The following is a 14464-nucleotide window of genomic DNA, read 5'->3' on the forward strand; positions in this document are numbered from 1 at the left end:
AACTACTGAGCAAGTCAAAATGAAAGTGGATTTTTTACACAGTATGTAGTTAAAACTGTAGAAATAATTGCCACAGGATGTTGTATCTGCTTCCCTGAAAAAAATATTAGTCTGAAAGAGATTAAATGAGTTGTTAGGATATCCTTCTGTTCAGTTTTTGCACTAAATGTTGCCTACAAACTGAAAAGGTCAAGAAGCAAGCTGTGTGGTTCCCCTATTGAATCAAGGCAAGGTAAAACTTGTATGTAGAGCACTACTGAAAACATCCTGCTTGGTCCCAAGTGTGTGTGTGTGGCTTGCAGGTCACATCGCTGGTAACTTAACTGGGAGTTGTGTATCTGTAGGCTTTATGAATGCCAGCAGGGCTCTTGTCCTTGAGCATCTGCTAATTTATAATCACGTCTACTTTATCACCACTAGAGGCTCCTCCAAGTCATGCTTTGGATTCATTTCTGTGGCAGGAAGCAGCTTATGCTCTAAGTAGCATGCAGATGTTTGAATCTGTCACTGTAACACCTCTTTACAAGCAGTGAATTTTAATATTTTTTTAATATCAAAATACAGCCATTCTCTTGCCACTGTGGCTGAATTCAAATCGTCTGTTTGAAATAGTTACTGGGTATTAACTACTGATGAACCTTAAAGCATCAGCACTGAGAAGCTTGTGTTACTTGCTAGTAGGTGGAAAAAACAGTCACAAAATACTTAATGGTCAGTGAGGGTAAATAATTTCCTTTTAACATGAACATATTTTATCCTAGTGTAGATAAGACTTTAATTACCAGCACAGATTATTTTATGGTTTGCAGGCTTCATTGTGTAACTGGGGTAGGTTTACCATGACAGGGCTGTACTTATAAAACACTGATGACTTTTGCTGCAAAATGCTTATTTTACTGCATTGTAATTTGATAGAGTGTATCAGGTACACTGTGTCTTACCTAACAGCCTAACAGCACGAAGACTTAAGTTTTCAAGAATTAATCTGATCACACAGGAAAGAGTATCATCATGGGATTGTCCAGCATATAAAGATGGATAAATTGTCTGTTCTTGCGAGTCTTAGGATTTGGTTGTCTTGGCTTATTCCATACACTTTCAAGTCTAGTGTTCAGTGTTAGTTTTTTGAAGATGTGTGGTATAATTTTTCTCTGGATGGAATAAGAGAACCCACTTTCCAAACTGACTGTATGGATGCTGCATTTTCTGAGTGTGGAAGCATGCTGGAGCACTGCACTTGAGCTGTCAGACACAGTGTGCATTCCTATAAGTGGTCTCTGTATCACAGATAATTGCATATGATGATGTTGTTATTGAGAAAGTGGAGGAGCTTTTAGATGAGTCTTTGCAGGAAGGCAACATGCCTTCTTTCTGAGGAGGCTTCAACACACAAAGTTGCTATGTGGCTACTGGCATGCACATGCAAATGCTTTGGGAGGTCATATTTTGTCTGTCTCTAGCATTTAGGCAAACATTTAAGACTTTAAAAAGCAGAGCTGAAAAATAAGTTATCTGAGAATGATAAGAAGGTAGATATCCGAAGAGTCTAAGTAGAAAATGATGTCTCACAATAGAAAATTTGTTTTGTCTGGAAGTACTCTTTTTTTTTTTTTCTTGAGATATCACCTGTTCCTACAAATATTTATAAATGCAGCACCTCTTGCAAGAGCTTTTGCTGTCAGCCTGATATTGCAGTTCATCTTGTTGCTCACCTTAGACTGGCCTGCTTTTTTCCCCATTGTTGGGTTTGGGGGCTTTTCTTCAGCAGCATTCCAGTTCTTACTAGGAGCAGACTGTAGACCTACCATAGATCTTGTCTTATCTTTGCTGTTATGGCAGCCAAAATTTGTCACACAAATTTCTTCTAAAGTTAAGTCATATATGACACTTTGAATCAAGAGCAATATCTATGACATGCTTAAATACAGGAAGAAAAATGAAATGAGTTCTAATTTTCCTTCAGATCCTTTCTTTGTATGGGCAGAAATAGTGCATAATATGAAAGCTACTTTAAGGGTTGCTTTTAGTCCCACAGTTGTACAACTTTCCTTTGACTTTCCTACAAGTTCCATCCTTCTTCATCCAAGTGATAAGATCCCTTTCCTCTATTCTCATGTTACATGCGCCTCATTAATTTTTTGCCTTGACCTTAATCCTCTTAACCTGTGGTAGGCTTAAGTGGTTCTTCCTGACTGCTACTCTCACCTGGTATACCTTCGAACTTAATAGTTCAAATTAATTAAATTCAAGCTTGAATTTCAGGGCTGTGTATTCTTGTACCAAGCTTGTTTGACTGCAGTAGTTCTGCTTTTATAAGTATAAATGATACCTTAAATTATGCTGCACTGCAGATGACTCAACCTGCATTGCTCCCTTTTGCTGGCTCTTTCAGGAGATTTTTCAGCAAAGTGAGGTTTCTGGTTTTATCTGGATGTTGTATTAGTAATTGACATGGCAGCTAGTTTGAACATAGGTAGAAATATTAATGCTAGCCTTCACTTCAGTGTTGTACTTTTCTCTTGTATATCCATAGTAAAGTAATACTGGTTGAATGCTGTGACCTCCAAATCCTCTGAAGCACAAGGCAGGGGTGAAAAGATGTGAAGAATGATAGAATGCTGAATGCCTCTTAAATTTGGTTCCTCACTAGCTAAAAAAGTCCACCCAAAACCTGTTACTGTAGAAAGAATAGCCTGTGGAGCAAGGGATGTCTGTGTATCAGCTAATGCATTTATCCAAGATAAAACTTTATATTTGGTCTGGTCGGAGGAGCCCATAATGATGAAGCTGACAGGTGCCTCATGTGGTAATGTGAAAATTTGCCTTTGTGTCTCAGATATAAGCTTCTTGCTAGCAAATACCTTCTGACACAATGGTGGCACCTGCAGTGAGCTGGGGGATGCTGAGCAGGAGCCAGCTGGTGGACACGTATCAGACTTCACTTGTGCAGGATCAGAGACACTTTTCACATGGGTGGTACACTGGGTGGGGCTATGCGTAATACAGTTGTGTGACTGTAAGGTTATGCATCTACACTAACACATTGCTGATTGGGTCTCCACACTAGGAGATGGTGCTGCTGATTTAGCTGCTTGCTTGGAAGCAATACAGTCCAGCATACTTGCTTGCTGTTGCTCAGTCTGCCTAGATTTACTGCCTGTGTCCAGCTCCGGGCAGGAGAGCTTGTGATCAGTAATGCAGTGGCTGAAAAACAAGTGACAAGGCTGCTAGAGTGCCTAGCTGGATTCTGCATGGCAGCCAGCATAGATAAGGTTTCAACTGCAGTTCCTGAGTGCTGCCATTCACCTTCCAGATGCCTGTGTCTCTTAAAGAAAGGCTGCTGGTATGCCAGCTCAAGAAGTCTCATCAGGGAGCTGCTGCCTGCCATGCTGGGAAAGGCAAAGTTGTGTAACACTGCAGCACAGTGCTAGGGTTTACACTTAAAATGCTATAAATATGCCTTTCCCCTTGCTGCTTATGAAAGAGGTGACTGCATCAAGACCTGCCCTGTGTTTTTAGCAGAACATGTGATGGGCTGTCCCTTGAGAAGAGCTTTCCTCTTGCATCCAGCCTGGCTTGCATAGGAAGAGAATCAAGGCAGTTAGTCATTCACTGACTCATGAATGGTACTTGTTTAAGGAATTGGCTAAAAATAGTAAAAATAGGCTGAAGGAAAGGGTGTTCTCACATTGAGCTAGCTTAGACATCTCTTCACTCAGCAGATACAAATGTTATGGCTTGCTTCACAGAGCATAAAAACAATCTGCTGTGTTTCGGTAAAGATGCAAAGTTGGAATGAATAGGTGAGTTCACAGACACTCTGTCCAGCATTATTGAAAATTGGGATGTGTTTTGGCAGTGAATAATCACAGAACCTTGAGAGTTTGAGAGGGACCTTAAAGATAATCCAATCCCAACCCCCCTGCTGTGGCAGGGACACCTCCCACTAAACCAGATTATTCAAAACCTTATCCAGCCTGGCCTTGAATATTTGCAGGGATGGGGCATCTACAGATTTCTGGGCAACCTGTGCCAGTGTCTTGCCACCCTCACAGTAAAGAATCTTCTCCTAATATCCAACCTCAATTTCCCCTCTTTCAGTTTGTGCCCATTACTCTTTGTCCCATCTATAGTTCCTGATGATGAGTCTGTCTCCAGCTTCCATATAGGCCCCTTCAGATATTGGAGATTTCCTGTGGGGCTTCCATAGAACCTTCTCTTTGCCAGGCTGAACAGCCCCAACTTTCTCAGCCTGTCTGCAGAGGAGAGCTGCTCCAGTTCTCTGCAACTTTGTGACCTTCTCTGGACTTGCTCCAGCACTTCCATGTCATTCTCTGTGCTGGGGTCACCAGAACAGTATGCAGTAATCCAAGTGGGATGTCACAAGAGTGGAGGGGAGAATGACGACCCTTGACCTGTTGGCCCCACTTCTTTGGATTTATCCCAGGATACATTTGGCTTTCTGGGCTGCTAGTGCTCACTGCCAGCTCACATTGAGTTACGCATCAACCTCACCCCCAGGGCTTCTCTGCCAGGCTGCTTTCAATCACCCACTTCTCTGTGGGTGTGCCACAATCCAGGTGTAGGACCTCACACTTTGCTTTGTTGAACATTATGAGGTTTGCAGAGTCCCATCTCTCCAGCCTGTCCAGGTCTCTCCAGGTGGCATCCCTTCCTTCCAGAGCATGATTGCACTACAGAGCTCGGTGTCATCAGTGAATTTACTGAGGGTGCCCTTAATCCCACTGTCAGTCAATCCCACTGATAAATTACCGGGATAAATCTCAAGTATTTCATTCTGTCTCACAGTCAGCCTTTTCACAGATGTGCCTGTGTAAATCTGCTTCAAGAAAACATTAATTACTCACCCAGTAAAGTTAAATTCCAAAATGTGAGATTGAACAAAATATTGAAGATATCATAAACTAATTCAATTCTTACTAAAAGAGACAGTTTTTTGGACCTTGAAGCCTGGCAAGGAGAGAGAGGTGCCCAAAATAACAACCCTCTACGTATGTAATTGGAGGACTTCCACACATGATGCCAGAGATGCCAGTAATGTACCATGATACTTTGTATAAACACTCTCAAATATTCCCGCCACTGCTCCAGCAAAACTAATTGTTTTCGGAAATGGAAAAGATAGAAAATTGCATTATCTGAGGTGGACAGAAACTGTTTCTAGAATAGTTATGCTTGTGTGATGGCTTTACCATTTCAGGTAACAGCATGCTCAGTTATATGTACAGTAGGGTATTTCAAGTCCCAGCTTCTACTCTGAAGCAAAGACCTAATGGGAGATGCGTGATTTGGTTTAAACTGTAAATGTGGTGTCCCCAAGTATCTCTGGCTCCTTCAGAAAATATCAGGCTGCACAGGGAAAATTAAGTTTCACACATTTGGAGTTATTCTTCCTATTTTGTCTAAATGAAGACATCATCGTGTTTGTGCAGATCTAAATAAGAACTGAGTCATCTGTTTCTGCCTGGAAAATAGTCACACAGAGTAGCCTCTCTGCACAGCCCACACACAGTGACCCCAATCTCAAGCCTGTGTACAGTCTGTGGGCAGCCTGAAGGAATCAGATCCAACAGCACAATCTCTACACGAAGCCTTCAGCCATGGCAGAAACCTCCTAACATATGGCCTGTCACAGTCTGATATATTCCATCTTCATCTTTTTGTCTCCTAAAATCAGGCCTGATCTTGGAGTAAAGGTTAAATTGAGGGTGAAATCTTGTAATATTTCAACATGGGAGTTCCTGGGAAAATACATAAACCTCAATATGACATCAGCTTTCTCTCATGGGAATCTGAAATTGTTTTATTGTTTGGTCCCTGTGTCAAAGCTCAGTGAAGGTGTTGAACCAACAGCTAGGCCTGTGAAAGAGGATCAAGTAATTGTTTGGTGGTGTGTCTTACCTAGCTGCTGTTAATGGCCTTCAAAGTGATGACACAGCAGACAAGAGCAAAAGCTGAGTGAAAATGGGCAGGTTATAGAATAAATACTTTGTTGTTTCACGATGCCACTGTTTCCAACTCAATATCTCTTGCTAAATGCTGCATCTCCTTCACTGGTTGAAAGATAGCATTTTCTGTAACATCATGAAAAGTCAAACTCACAACCAAAGCAGTGGAAATTGACCTGGCAGTTGTTAGCTGAGTGTAGGTAGTGCTCGTGTAATCTGCCCCTTTACCTGCTTTGGTTCAGGTTGGATGACTTGCCAACAATCTCAGCTTTATGAATGTTGCAGATAAATATTTAATAACATCTTACTGTTAAAAGACATTCTGGTAAAAGGAAATCTAGTTTGTACCAGAGGAAGTCTTCCATTGAGAACAACAGATTTAGTAGTGCCCCAGATAACTAAATTAGGAAATGTGTACAAGATATGATTTAGTGTCAAACAAGAATGGGCTGGTGCCTGTCAAACCAGTCTCTGATTGTGTAAGCTAGCCTTACTTCTTGACTCATCATTGCTCTGCTGAATTTTGGCTCTATCTTCTTTTTTGTTTAGATGCTTCATGTTCTTCTCATGACATCTAGTTCATTGTGCACATTCAGATCTTTGTGATTTAAATTCCTTATGAAACAGCGCAGGTAATGTGGGGTATAAGGGCTTTTCTGCTGTTACTGTTCATATGGCCACTGCAGCACCAAGGGAGTTTTCAGGACTCACAAGACTTGAATGGTCTGGTCACTCATCTTAGATCAGAGATGTGCTCCTCCTATTCTCTGAAGCACAACAGATGGCAATAAACACTGATACAGTGTTGCTGGGAAATGAAGCAATAACTGGGTTTGAAATACCAGGCTAGCACCCAGCTCTGCCACAAGAAATTGCTTAGGCCGTAAGTCACAAATGGAGCTGAAAGAGCTGTGTTGGCCCTACATTTTACCTCACCAAATAGCTGACAGTGCAATGGGATGGCTGTAATGCTGTTTCACATGTTGTGAGCTGGATGATACTTTACTGGAGGTGCTTTAAACCTCACTGCTGTGAGAAACTGGCTGCTGGTACTGACTGCTGACCTCTACTGAACATGCTTTCCAGTACATAGTGTTTAATACTGCATGCACTAATCCAGGCCTAATGTGGAAGAGGAGATTCCATTAAATGAATTGTATAATGTGTGATGCACCAGCAGCAGGAAAAGGCATTTTGTGGGAATAGATACAACCACTTAACCTGGTGGTGGCCTGTAGTTCCTGTTCATGTTCAGTGTGTGGAGCAGTCAGCAGGAGCACAGTGGGGAGCCTGGTTGTGCCCCTTAAGAAGGAAAGTGAGTCCTTGTGCTATCTGCAAGTCTGCCAGGGCAGATGGGTGATCTGTAAGAGACCTTAGTAGTACCTGCACAGAGTCAATAAGAGCTTATCTGTGGGCTGGCTGTAGCAGATAATTACAAATAACAGCAAAATAATTCCAAAACTCAAACCACTTCCTTTGTATCTGATCTTAAATACAATTTGCTAAAGGTCCTTGCCCTCACTAATGCAGAGTTTTAGAAGGGCTGGCATTAAGCTTGCCATGTTTTGAAATGAAAGTAATCTCTAAATGGCACTTCCAGGAACACCAAGCAGCTGCAATTTTTGCTGGCCGTTGTAAAAGCTGCTGATGTTCCCCATTATCCTCTAATCAGATCAGTTGTGATCCTGGTGGCTTTCCAGGAAATGTTTGTGCTTCCTGCGTGGCCTGTCTGCACTGGGTACATAGGATGGATTCAACATTCCTTCCCTTTCTGCCTAAAAATCTGGGGTCTCAGTTTTGTCAGCTTGAAATGGCTGTAAAAAACCAGCGTCAGACTCCTGAAGTGTCACTTAGAGCTAGGCTGGAACAAGGACTGAGGCTGGGAGGGAGTCTTGCCTGTGTTAGTCCCATTGGCCTCGCTATTGCAGACCCAGACCAGGATGCTTGGCCACTTGGGCACATGCTGGCTCGTGTTCAGCCATTGTCAACCAGCTCCCCTAGGTCCTTTCCTGGCAGGCAGCTTTCCAGCCTCTCTGCCCCAAGCCTGGAGTGCTTGGAGTGGTTGCGACACAAGTTTAAGTGTTGAGTCAAGTATGTGGCAAGATCTCAAGAAACAAAGTTGCTGTAATAGTTATTCGTAGTGACTGAATCAGTGAATAATTTTCAGTCACATGAGATGTAGTGAGGCTGTGTATTTTTCTGGCATACATAGCAGAACCTGTGCGTTTGTCTTATCCAACTTAAAGAAGATTAACAAACCTGAAGTGCAGTCTCTGTTGAAGATGCAGGGAAGCAGTAAAATAGGAAACAAAGTGACTATGATGGTAGCAATATTCTTAAAATGCGTGCTATGGTGTAATTTAGAAGTTGAAGTTTTTGTGGTAGCTGTAAATGTCTCTAAAGGGCTGTATCTTCTGTCAGGCTGGACTTCTTAGAAGAGTTTATTATTTTTCTACAGACTATAATCATGACTAGTTGCAAACTGGGGAAGGGAGGATTGATTGTGACTGGTCTTCATGTTTCTATCTATTGAGTATCTTTAGTAATGTCAAGGAGCCATGGCATGCAGCTGGCTAAAATCAGCACCAAAACAGGATTATTATCTGTTCTATTTAAGCTCAGTTTGAGGAGTCAGGGACTTGGTGAATGCAGTAACTGTTTGGAACTCGCAGGGGGAAACTGAGCTGCATATTTAGTCCTCCTAAATTAGTTTGTGTGGCTGTAACTGAGCTAACAACAAGCTCCCTGAAAACTCTGCCACTCTCAAGTACCTAGCAGCCTGGCTGAGTTTAACAGATTTTTTTGCCTTATAACAGTGAAATTGTAGGGAAAAACTATTCTGTGAGCTCTACTTAAAATTAGGTTGATTGCTTAATTTGGTCTTTTTTTTTTTTAACATGTTTAGAATCAGGCTTTCAGTGGGGGAAAAATGACCTCTAATTGTGGCTGTTGCTGCATTTTGCAGGCAGTCTTGCAGCTTGTCTTGGAAATTCTTGGCTTGCTTAACCCACACAGAAACTCAAATAGCATTCAGTGAGAGCAGAGTAGGCTTACGTAACTTTCCATGGTTTCTCTTGCAGAAGAGATGAGGTAATTCTCTCAGACCTGTTTGTAATGGCCTGGAAAAGTGTTTGGTTTCACTTTCAAATTCTGGATGATCTCACCATGGGGACTTGACAGTGGTGCTCTTTTTGTTTGGGAAAAATCCCTGCCTGTAATTCAAGGTTTTCTGTTTTGGGGCTTTTGACTCTGAAATCAGGTTTGTAGGGAAGCCTTACTTGCTTTATGTTCTAGCACAGAACCTCCATGTGCTAAAGAGCACAGACTAGTTAGAAATAGCTGATCACCATGTAATGTGACTGCTTTCTCTAAGTATGTGATGTATTACAGGGAAGCTAGGTTCCTAGCTGCCTGCATGTGGAAAGAAAGATTTCTCTTATTTCTCCAGTTGTGTTTTCTGTTCCCAGAGCTCAAGATAATCCTTCATGTGATACAACACTGCATTCCATAGTGATAGTTATTGTAGGCAGGTAGTCCTTCTCTAATAAAGAACTGTATTTGTCAAACAGGATTTAGAAATTTGGAACAGTTTTCCAGGATCTACAGCATCTGTGTGAGTCTGCATCACGTACAGGGACATACTGGTGCCTCAGGCTCAGCTTCTGGAGTGGTCTTGCTGAGACAAACCCTCGGGGTTAGACAATTTGAAAGCAGAGGGGTTTTACTGGGAGGAATGAGACCTGCACTCCTTGAGCATCTATATGGGCTGTAAGCATAGCAGTGCTGGTAATCTGCTGGCACAATGCTTTTTGTTTTGGTCACCTGGAAGCTGTGGCTGTGTAGAAGACAGATTTTGCTAAGACATCTTGTAGGTAGCTCAACCCTGAGTTTTGTTGTCTCTTGCATTTTTAATGTCCTTTTGCTGTTTTGTGTCTTAAATCTCCAAAACTGAGTGTAAACACAGGAATGGGCTTTCTTGGGAAAACCCCAGTGTCTGGAGGAGTCTGCAGCTACATGATGCAAGCACTTGAGTTGGAGTGAACGTGCCCTGCCTGGGTAGATCTCTGCTCTGCTCACAGTGCAGCATGTTGTGGGCCCAGGCATGTCCTTGTTGCAGCAGTGTGTGGTGACAAGAGCCATTCACTCACTGCTCTTGGAGCAACGGCATTCATGCAACTGGCCTTAAACTGTGGGATTGTTTAAGTGGATCATAAATCTCTTGGCTGCGTGTGTGCTGTGACAAATGACTGTGGGGTGAGGACTCAGTGCTGCTGTAACATGCCCACACACAGTCATGAGTAGGCATCTACAGACCATAAGGCCATGTGAACTGGTGAATTTCTTTCATAAAGGTGAATAAAAAAATTTATTTTCTTGACTATCTGACACTCTGACCCCATAACATTTGGGCAAAGCTGTGTGCTGATAAGTAAAACTGTGGCCAGGTAATTAACAGTTCTGTAATCCATTTGTTTTGGTTGTCTGCTTCTGTGTACTATGGAATAAAACTTTCCAAAGTTTCTCATGTTGAGGAACGGGGATGCTTAGGTACTTAAGTGGAGGAGGGTGACCTGGAATTCTGCTCTTACCATGTTGTTCTAGGGTGACTAGGTTTCCTCCTAAATTTGTCTCAAACCGTGATAAATATGAATCTTGCTTTTGGGATCCCTTCTTGCATTTTCTGTTGCAAATGAAGCTGGCTGTGTGTGAAGGACCAGCAGATGCTTCTCTGGAGATCCCTTGCTGGGCTGACAGTAGGACTTTTTAATGAGTTGAGCAGTTCCAAGGAAAGGGTTTGTGCTCCACAGTGCAGCAAGCAGTGTGCAAGTCCACCTTCCAGAGAGAAGTGTTTTGGACACTTGATCAGTCCATATTCAGACTGCTGTGAACAGCAGGCCAGCACAGAGAAGTTAATTTCCAGTGCTAGGATCTCTGCAACCTTCCCACAACTGACTCGACTGAAGAAGCTGTGCCCCACAGATGGTTGTTGACCACTGCAAGATGTTTGCTGTCATTGCCCATCAATATTCCTCAAGGTGCACTCATTTATTAAACAGACACTGATGATGTTGAGACTTCAGAAATGCCTGTGGTGGCAAAACATGTAATATTAGAAACACAGGTGGATGGACCAGCTTAACTTTCAAAGAAAGACAAAATAACTAGAGCAAGTTATGTAACTTTTTTTTTTTTCATTATGGGAAGAGTAATTTTAAATATTTGTACAGGCAAATATAAAACAGGTTTATTCAGCTTAGTAAACATTTTTTAGTCTGCTTTTGAACTCATAAAGAGAGCAGTGCTCTCTTGATTTAAAACTTTTCCAGTATATTTCACCCTGTTTAACAACAGCTGTTGAATAGTGCTTCTTGAGTTAGGATATGGTAAATGCGTTTTGGCTTGTCTTCTGAGCATTACCAGCCCAGGTGTTTTGATTTTTCTTGTACAGTTAGTGTTTTGCTCATAAGAAATTGCATAGAGTTACACTGTAGGGCCACTTGGGCACTGGTTTATTAAATGAACAATTTAGTAGCCTTAATGAATTTTTCCCCCAATCTTTTCACTGTAGTTATTGGTTGTTGGTCTTTTTTGCTCTGTTTCATAGCTAAAAAATTCTGCTTTTTTTCAGGCTCACATTAAATTCCCTATTGACTATCCATATTCACCACCTACCTTCAGATTCCTGACCAAAATGTGGCACCCCAACATTTATGAGGTAAGGTGTTTTTTAAAAATCTTTTTCTGGGGTGTGTGAGAGAGCTTTGTGCTTCCTTAAACTCAGTATGTGTATGGGTTACTTTGAGAGGGTAGCCAAGGCTGTGGACTGTCAGCAATTGGATCACAACAGAACAACAGCAGGTCTGGGAGAGGAATGATTCCATATAGAGGCAATTGGTTCAATATCACTCACTTCCACAGAGCTGTATTTGAAGGCTGAAGGCCTGTTTTGGGTCAAAACTTAACTTTTAGTGGAGGTCAGCCAAATCTTAGCTGAACTTTTGGGTATCCTAGAAGAATGTCAACCTGCTAAGAAGCACTGCCTCTATAGTTTTGGGAGCTAAAGGATTTCAAAATGTTCCTTTTGCTGCAGGTCTCTCACCTTATCACAGGTTTTCTTAAGAAAGGTTTTGCAGACTTCCTTTGAACCCAACCGAAAACTGGAATGTCATTCTCTTCCATCCCATGAACAAATAAAGCCCTCAGTTGATGTCTTGGGCTTGGAAAGTCCCTTCTGATAAGTTCTTGCTGCCAAATGCCCAGCTTGGAATAGGTGTGCTTCAAATGGTGAGAAGTGCACTGATGGCTTAGTAATAAATGTCTAGAAACCTTGCCAAACTTCAGTGCAGAACAGAATACTAACCCACTTTAATTATTAACTGATCCAGGGAATTGCCCAAGTCCAGGGACATCCTCACATCAGTTTTCTGACCGTTTTCTGATGTGGGTTTTGTACTTGGCACAGGATCTTTCCTGTAGCCAAGGATGATGTTTTTCTTTAAGGGTCTATTTCAGTTACAGGGAATTTTGTTCTATAAGTAAAGACAACTTTGAAATCTTCAGATAATTGCAGACACATACTGTGGGTATTGATTCTGAATCTGGAAATCCTCATGCAGGAGGTGAGTGGCAAATGGCTCCCAAAATGAAATGTACGAAAACAAGCCTTGGAAAGGCCCTCTCCCTGTCCTGGTGAGAAAGATGAAAAATTGACTAGAAACAGCTGAAGGCAGCAGGAGGAACTAACCCAAAACTTGATGTGTGTATTTTGGGTTTGCTCTTCAAATACACAAGCTTTCAGCTTTGTGCTTTGTGTTTATAGGAGTATTTCTTGTAGCTGAGAGTATCTGAAGCAGCTTGCAGGCTGTTTTGGAAACATTTAAGCAATGAAGATGAGACACTGGGGTAACTTCAGATGAAACTGAGACTATCTCAGCAAAGTGTTTGATGTTTGAGGGTTTTCAGGAGGAGGGGGACAAAAAAACCCTCTTAGTGCAAGGAAGATGAAAGAAAGTAGCAGTTTACAGAATCTGCTGGTAGGACCAGATGGAGAGGCTGGGGCTGACATTCCAGTTCTGAGCAATGAGACTTGAGCAATGTGTGGTTTTTTCATCTCTGGTTTACTTGGGTCATCTCACTGAACTTTGGTAAAATTGCATTCACTTGCTCTTTATTTTTATGACATAACAGTTCTCAGTCCTGATAGAAATGGAGGATGTACCTCAATGGCAAAAAACTACGCCATTCTCCTTGTTTATGTCTTTCAAAAATGCATGTAGGGAAAGGCTTGGCCCCTGACTCTCCTGATCTCTAGAACTTTGTGCTGACCTCATCAGGCCCCATTAAATCTTTACCCCTCCAGACGCTTAATGCAATGCAGTTGCCAAACATGTAACACTGATTGTGGCAAGACAAAAACTTCTCACATCGTTGCTTCCCTCTATCTTCATTTTGCCAAATATCTGCTTGTCCCCATGCTGCTGATCTGATTGCTTCAGGAACTTTTCCCAAGTGCTGAGATACTTCCTCTGGCCACTAGCATTGCATTCTTCCAGGAAAAGCTTAAAGGAAAAACTAATGGAAATTACTAGTGATAGCAGAGTAGACTGAGCGTAATCTTTTATTAACAAAGTTAACTTCAGCTTGGAGTGATCCTAAAAAAAGTTCAAGATTTCACAAGCCTGTTGGGGCCCTAAAAGGGAAACTGCCTTCTTAAAGCAAACTGTTCCAGCAATCTAAGTATGTGCTTTGGAATTCAGCAGCTCCAGGTGCTGCCTTGCTGTGTTCTTGACTAAAACCTGCTTCAAAGTGACAAGGGCCTGCTAGATTAGCATACCTGGCATGAATAGTGCACTGCTGAAATCTGGGTACAGATCACAACCCCCCAGGTGAGCTGCTGCTATCTGTAGCTGTGATCACTGGCCTGGGCTCAAAGGCACAGATGCTGTTGCTGTGAGCAGCCCTGCTCTGTGCTCTGAGCAGTGTTGGAAGGATGTGAGACCAGGTGTGTGGGAAGTTTCCAGCTGGAGTCCTGAACAGAGTGATCCTGTCATCAGTCTGTGCCCTGGACTGGGACAGCAGGAGTGACAAGGGACAGCATGAATGCTGCCCCACAGCTGGCAGCAAAGCCCATGGGGCCTGGAGAGGCCAATATCTGCTGGCCAGCCTCAGGCCTCATCTGCACCTTCACCCCATCCTGCAGTAGGGCACTGGGGAGTCCCTGGAGTCTGCCTCAGTGGAGGATATTCAGCTGGGGTGGATACTGCTCCAGCCCTCCTGCAAAGCAGTTGTGTCAGAGTGCTGTTGCTGATGGAGAATTGGGTTGACAGCTTTCCTAAATAGGCATTATAGAGCTTTAAATCTATATTCAGGCCATAAGACTGGTGAGTAGAACATATATTGAGGATTATGTGGCTGTATGGCTTCCATATGCTGCCAGAATATTCTTCCTTTTGCATGCTGAAAGGGATATTCTGTGAAACCTTCAGAAAGCATCT

At 42.4% G+C, this 14464-nt stretch overlaps 1 protein-coding gene across 1 annotated transcript in view; it reads left to right on the forward strand.

Moving 5' to 3' along the window:
- UBE2R2 (ubiquitin conjugating enzyme E2 R2) overlaps positions 1–14464 on the forward strand; it is a 54329-nt gene that overhangs the window by 27925 nt on the left and 11940 nt on the right. The window contains exon 2 of the mRNA XM_036403359.2: positions 11599–11685. Coding sequence (XP_036259252.1) covers positions 11599–11685 — 87 coding nt within the window. The remainder of the gene's footprint in view (positions 1–11598; positions 11686–14464) is intronic.

Source organism: Molothrus ater, chromosome Z (genome assembly GCF_012460135.2).
Source record: "Molothrus ater isolate BHLD 08-10-18 breed brown headed cowbird chromosome Z, BPBGC_Mater_1.1, whole genome shotgun sequence".
NCBI lineage: Eukaryota > Metazoa > Chordata > Aves > Passeriformes > Icteridae > Molothrus > Molothrus ater.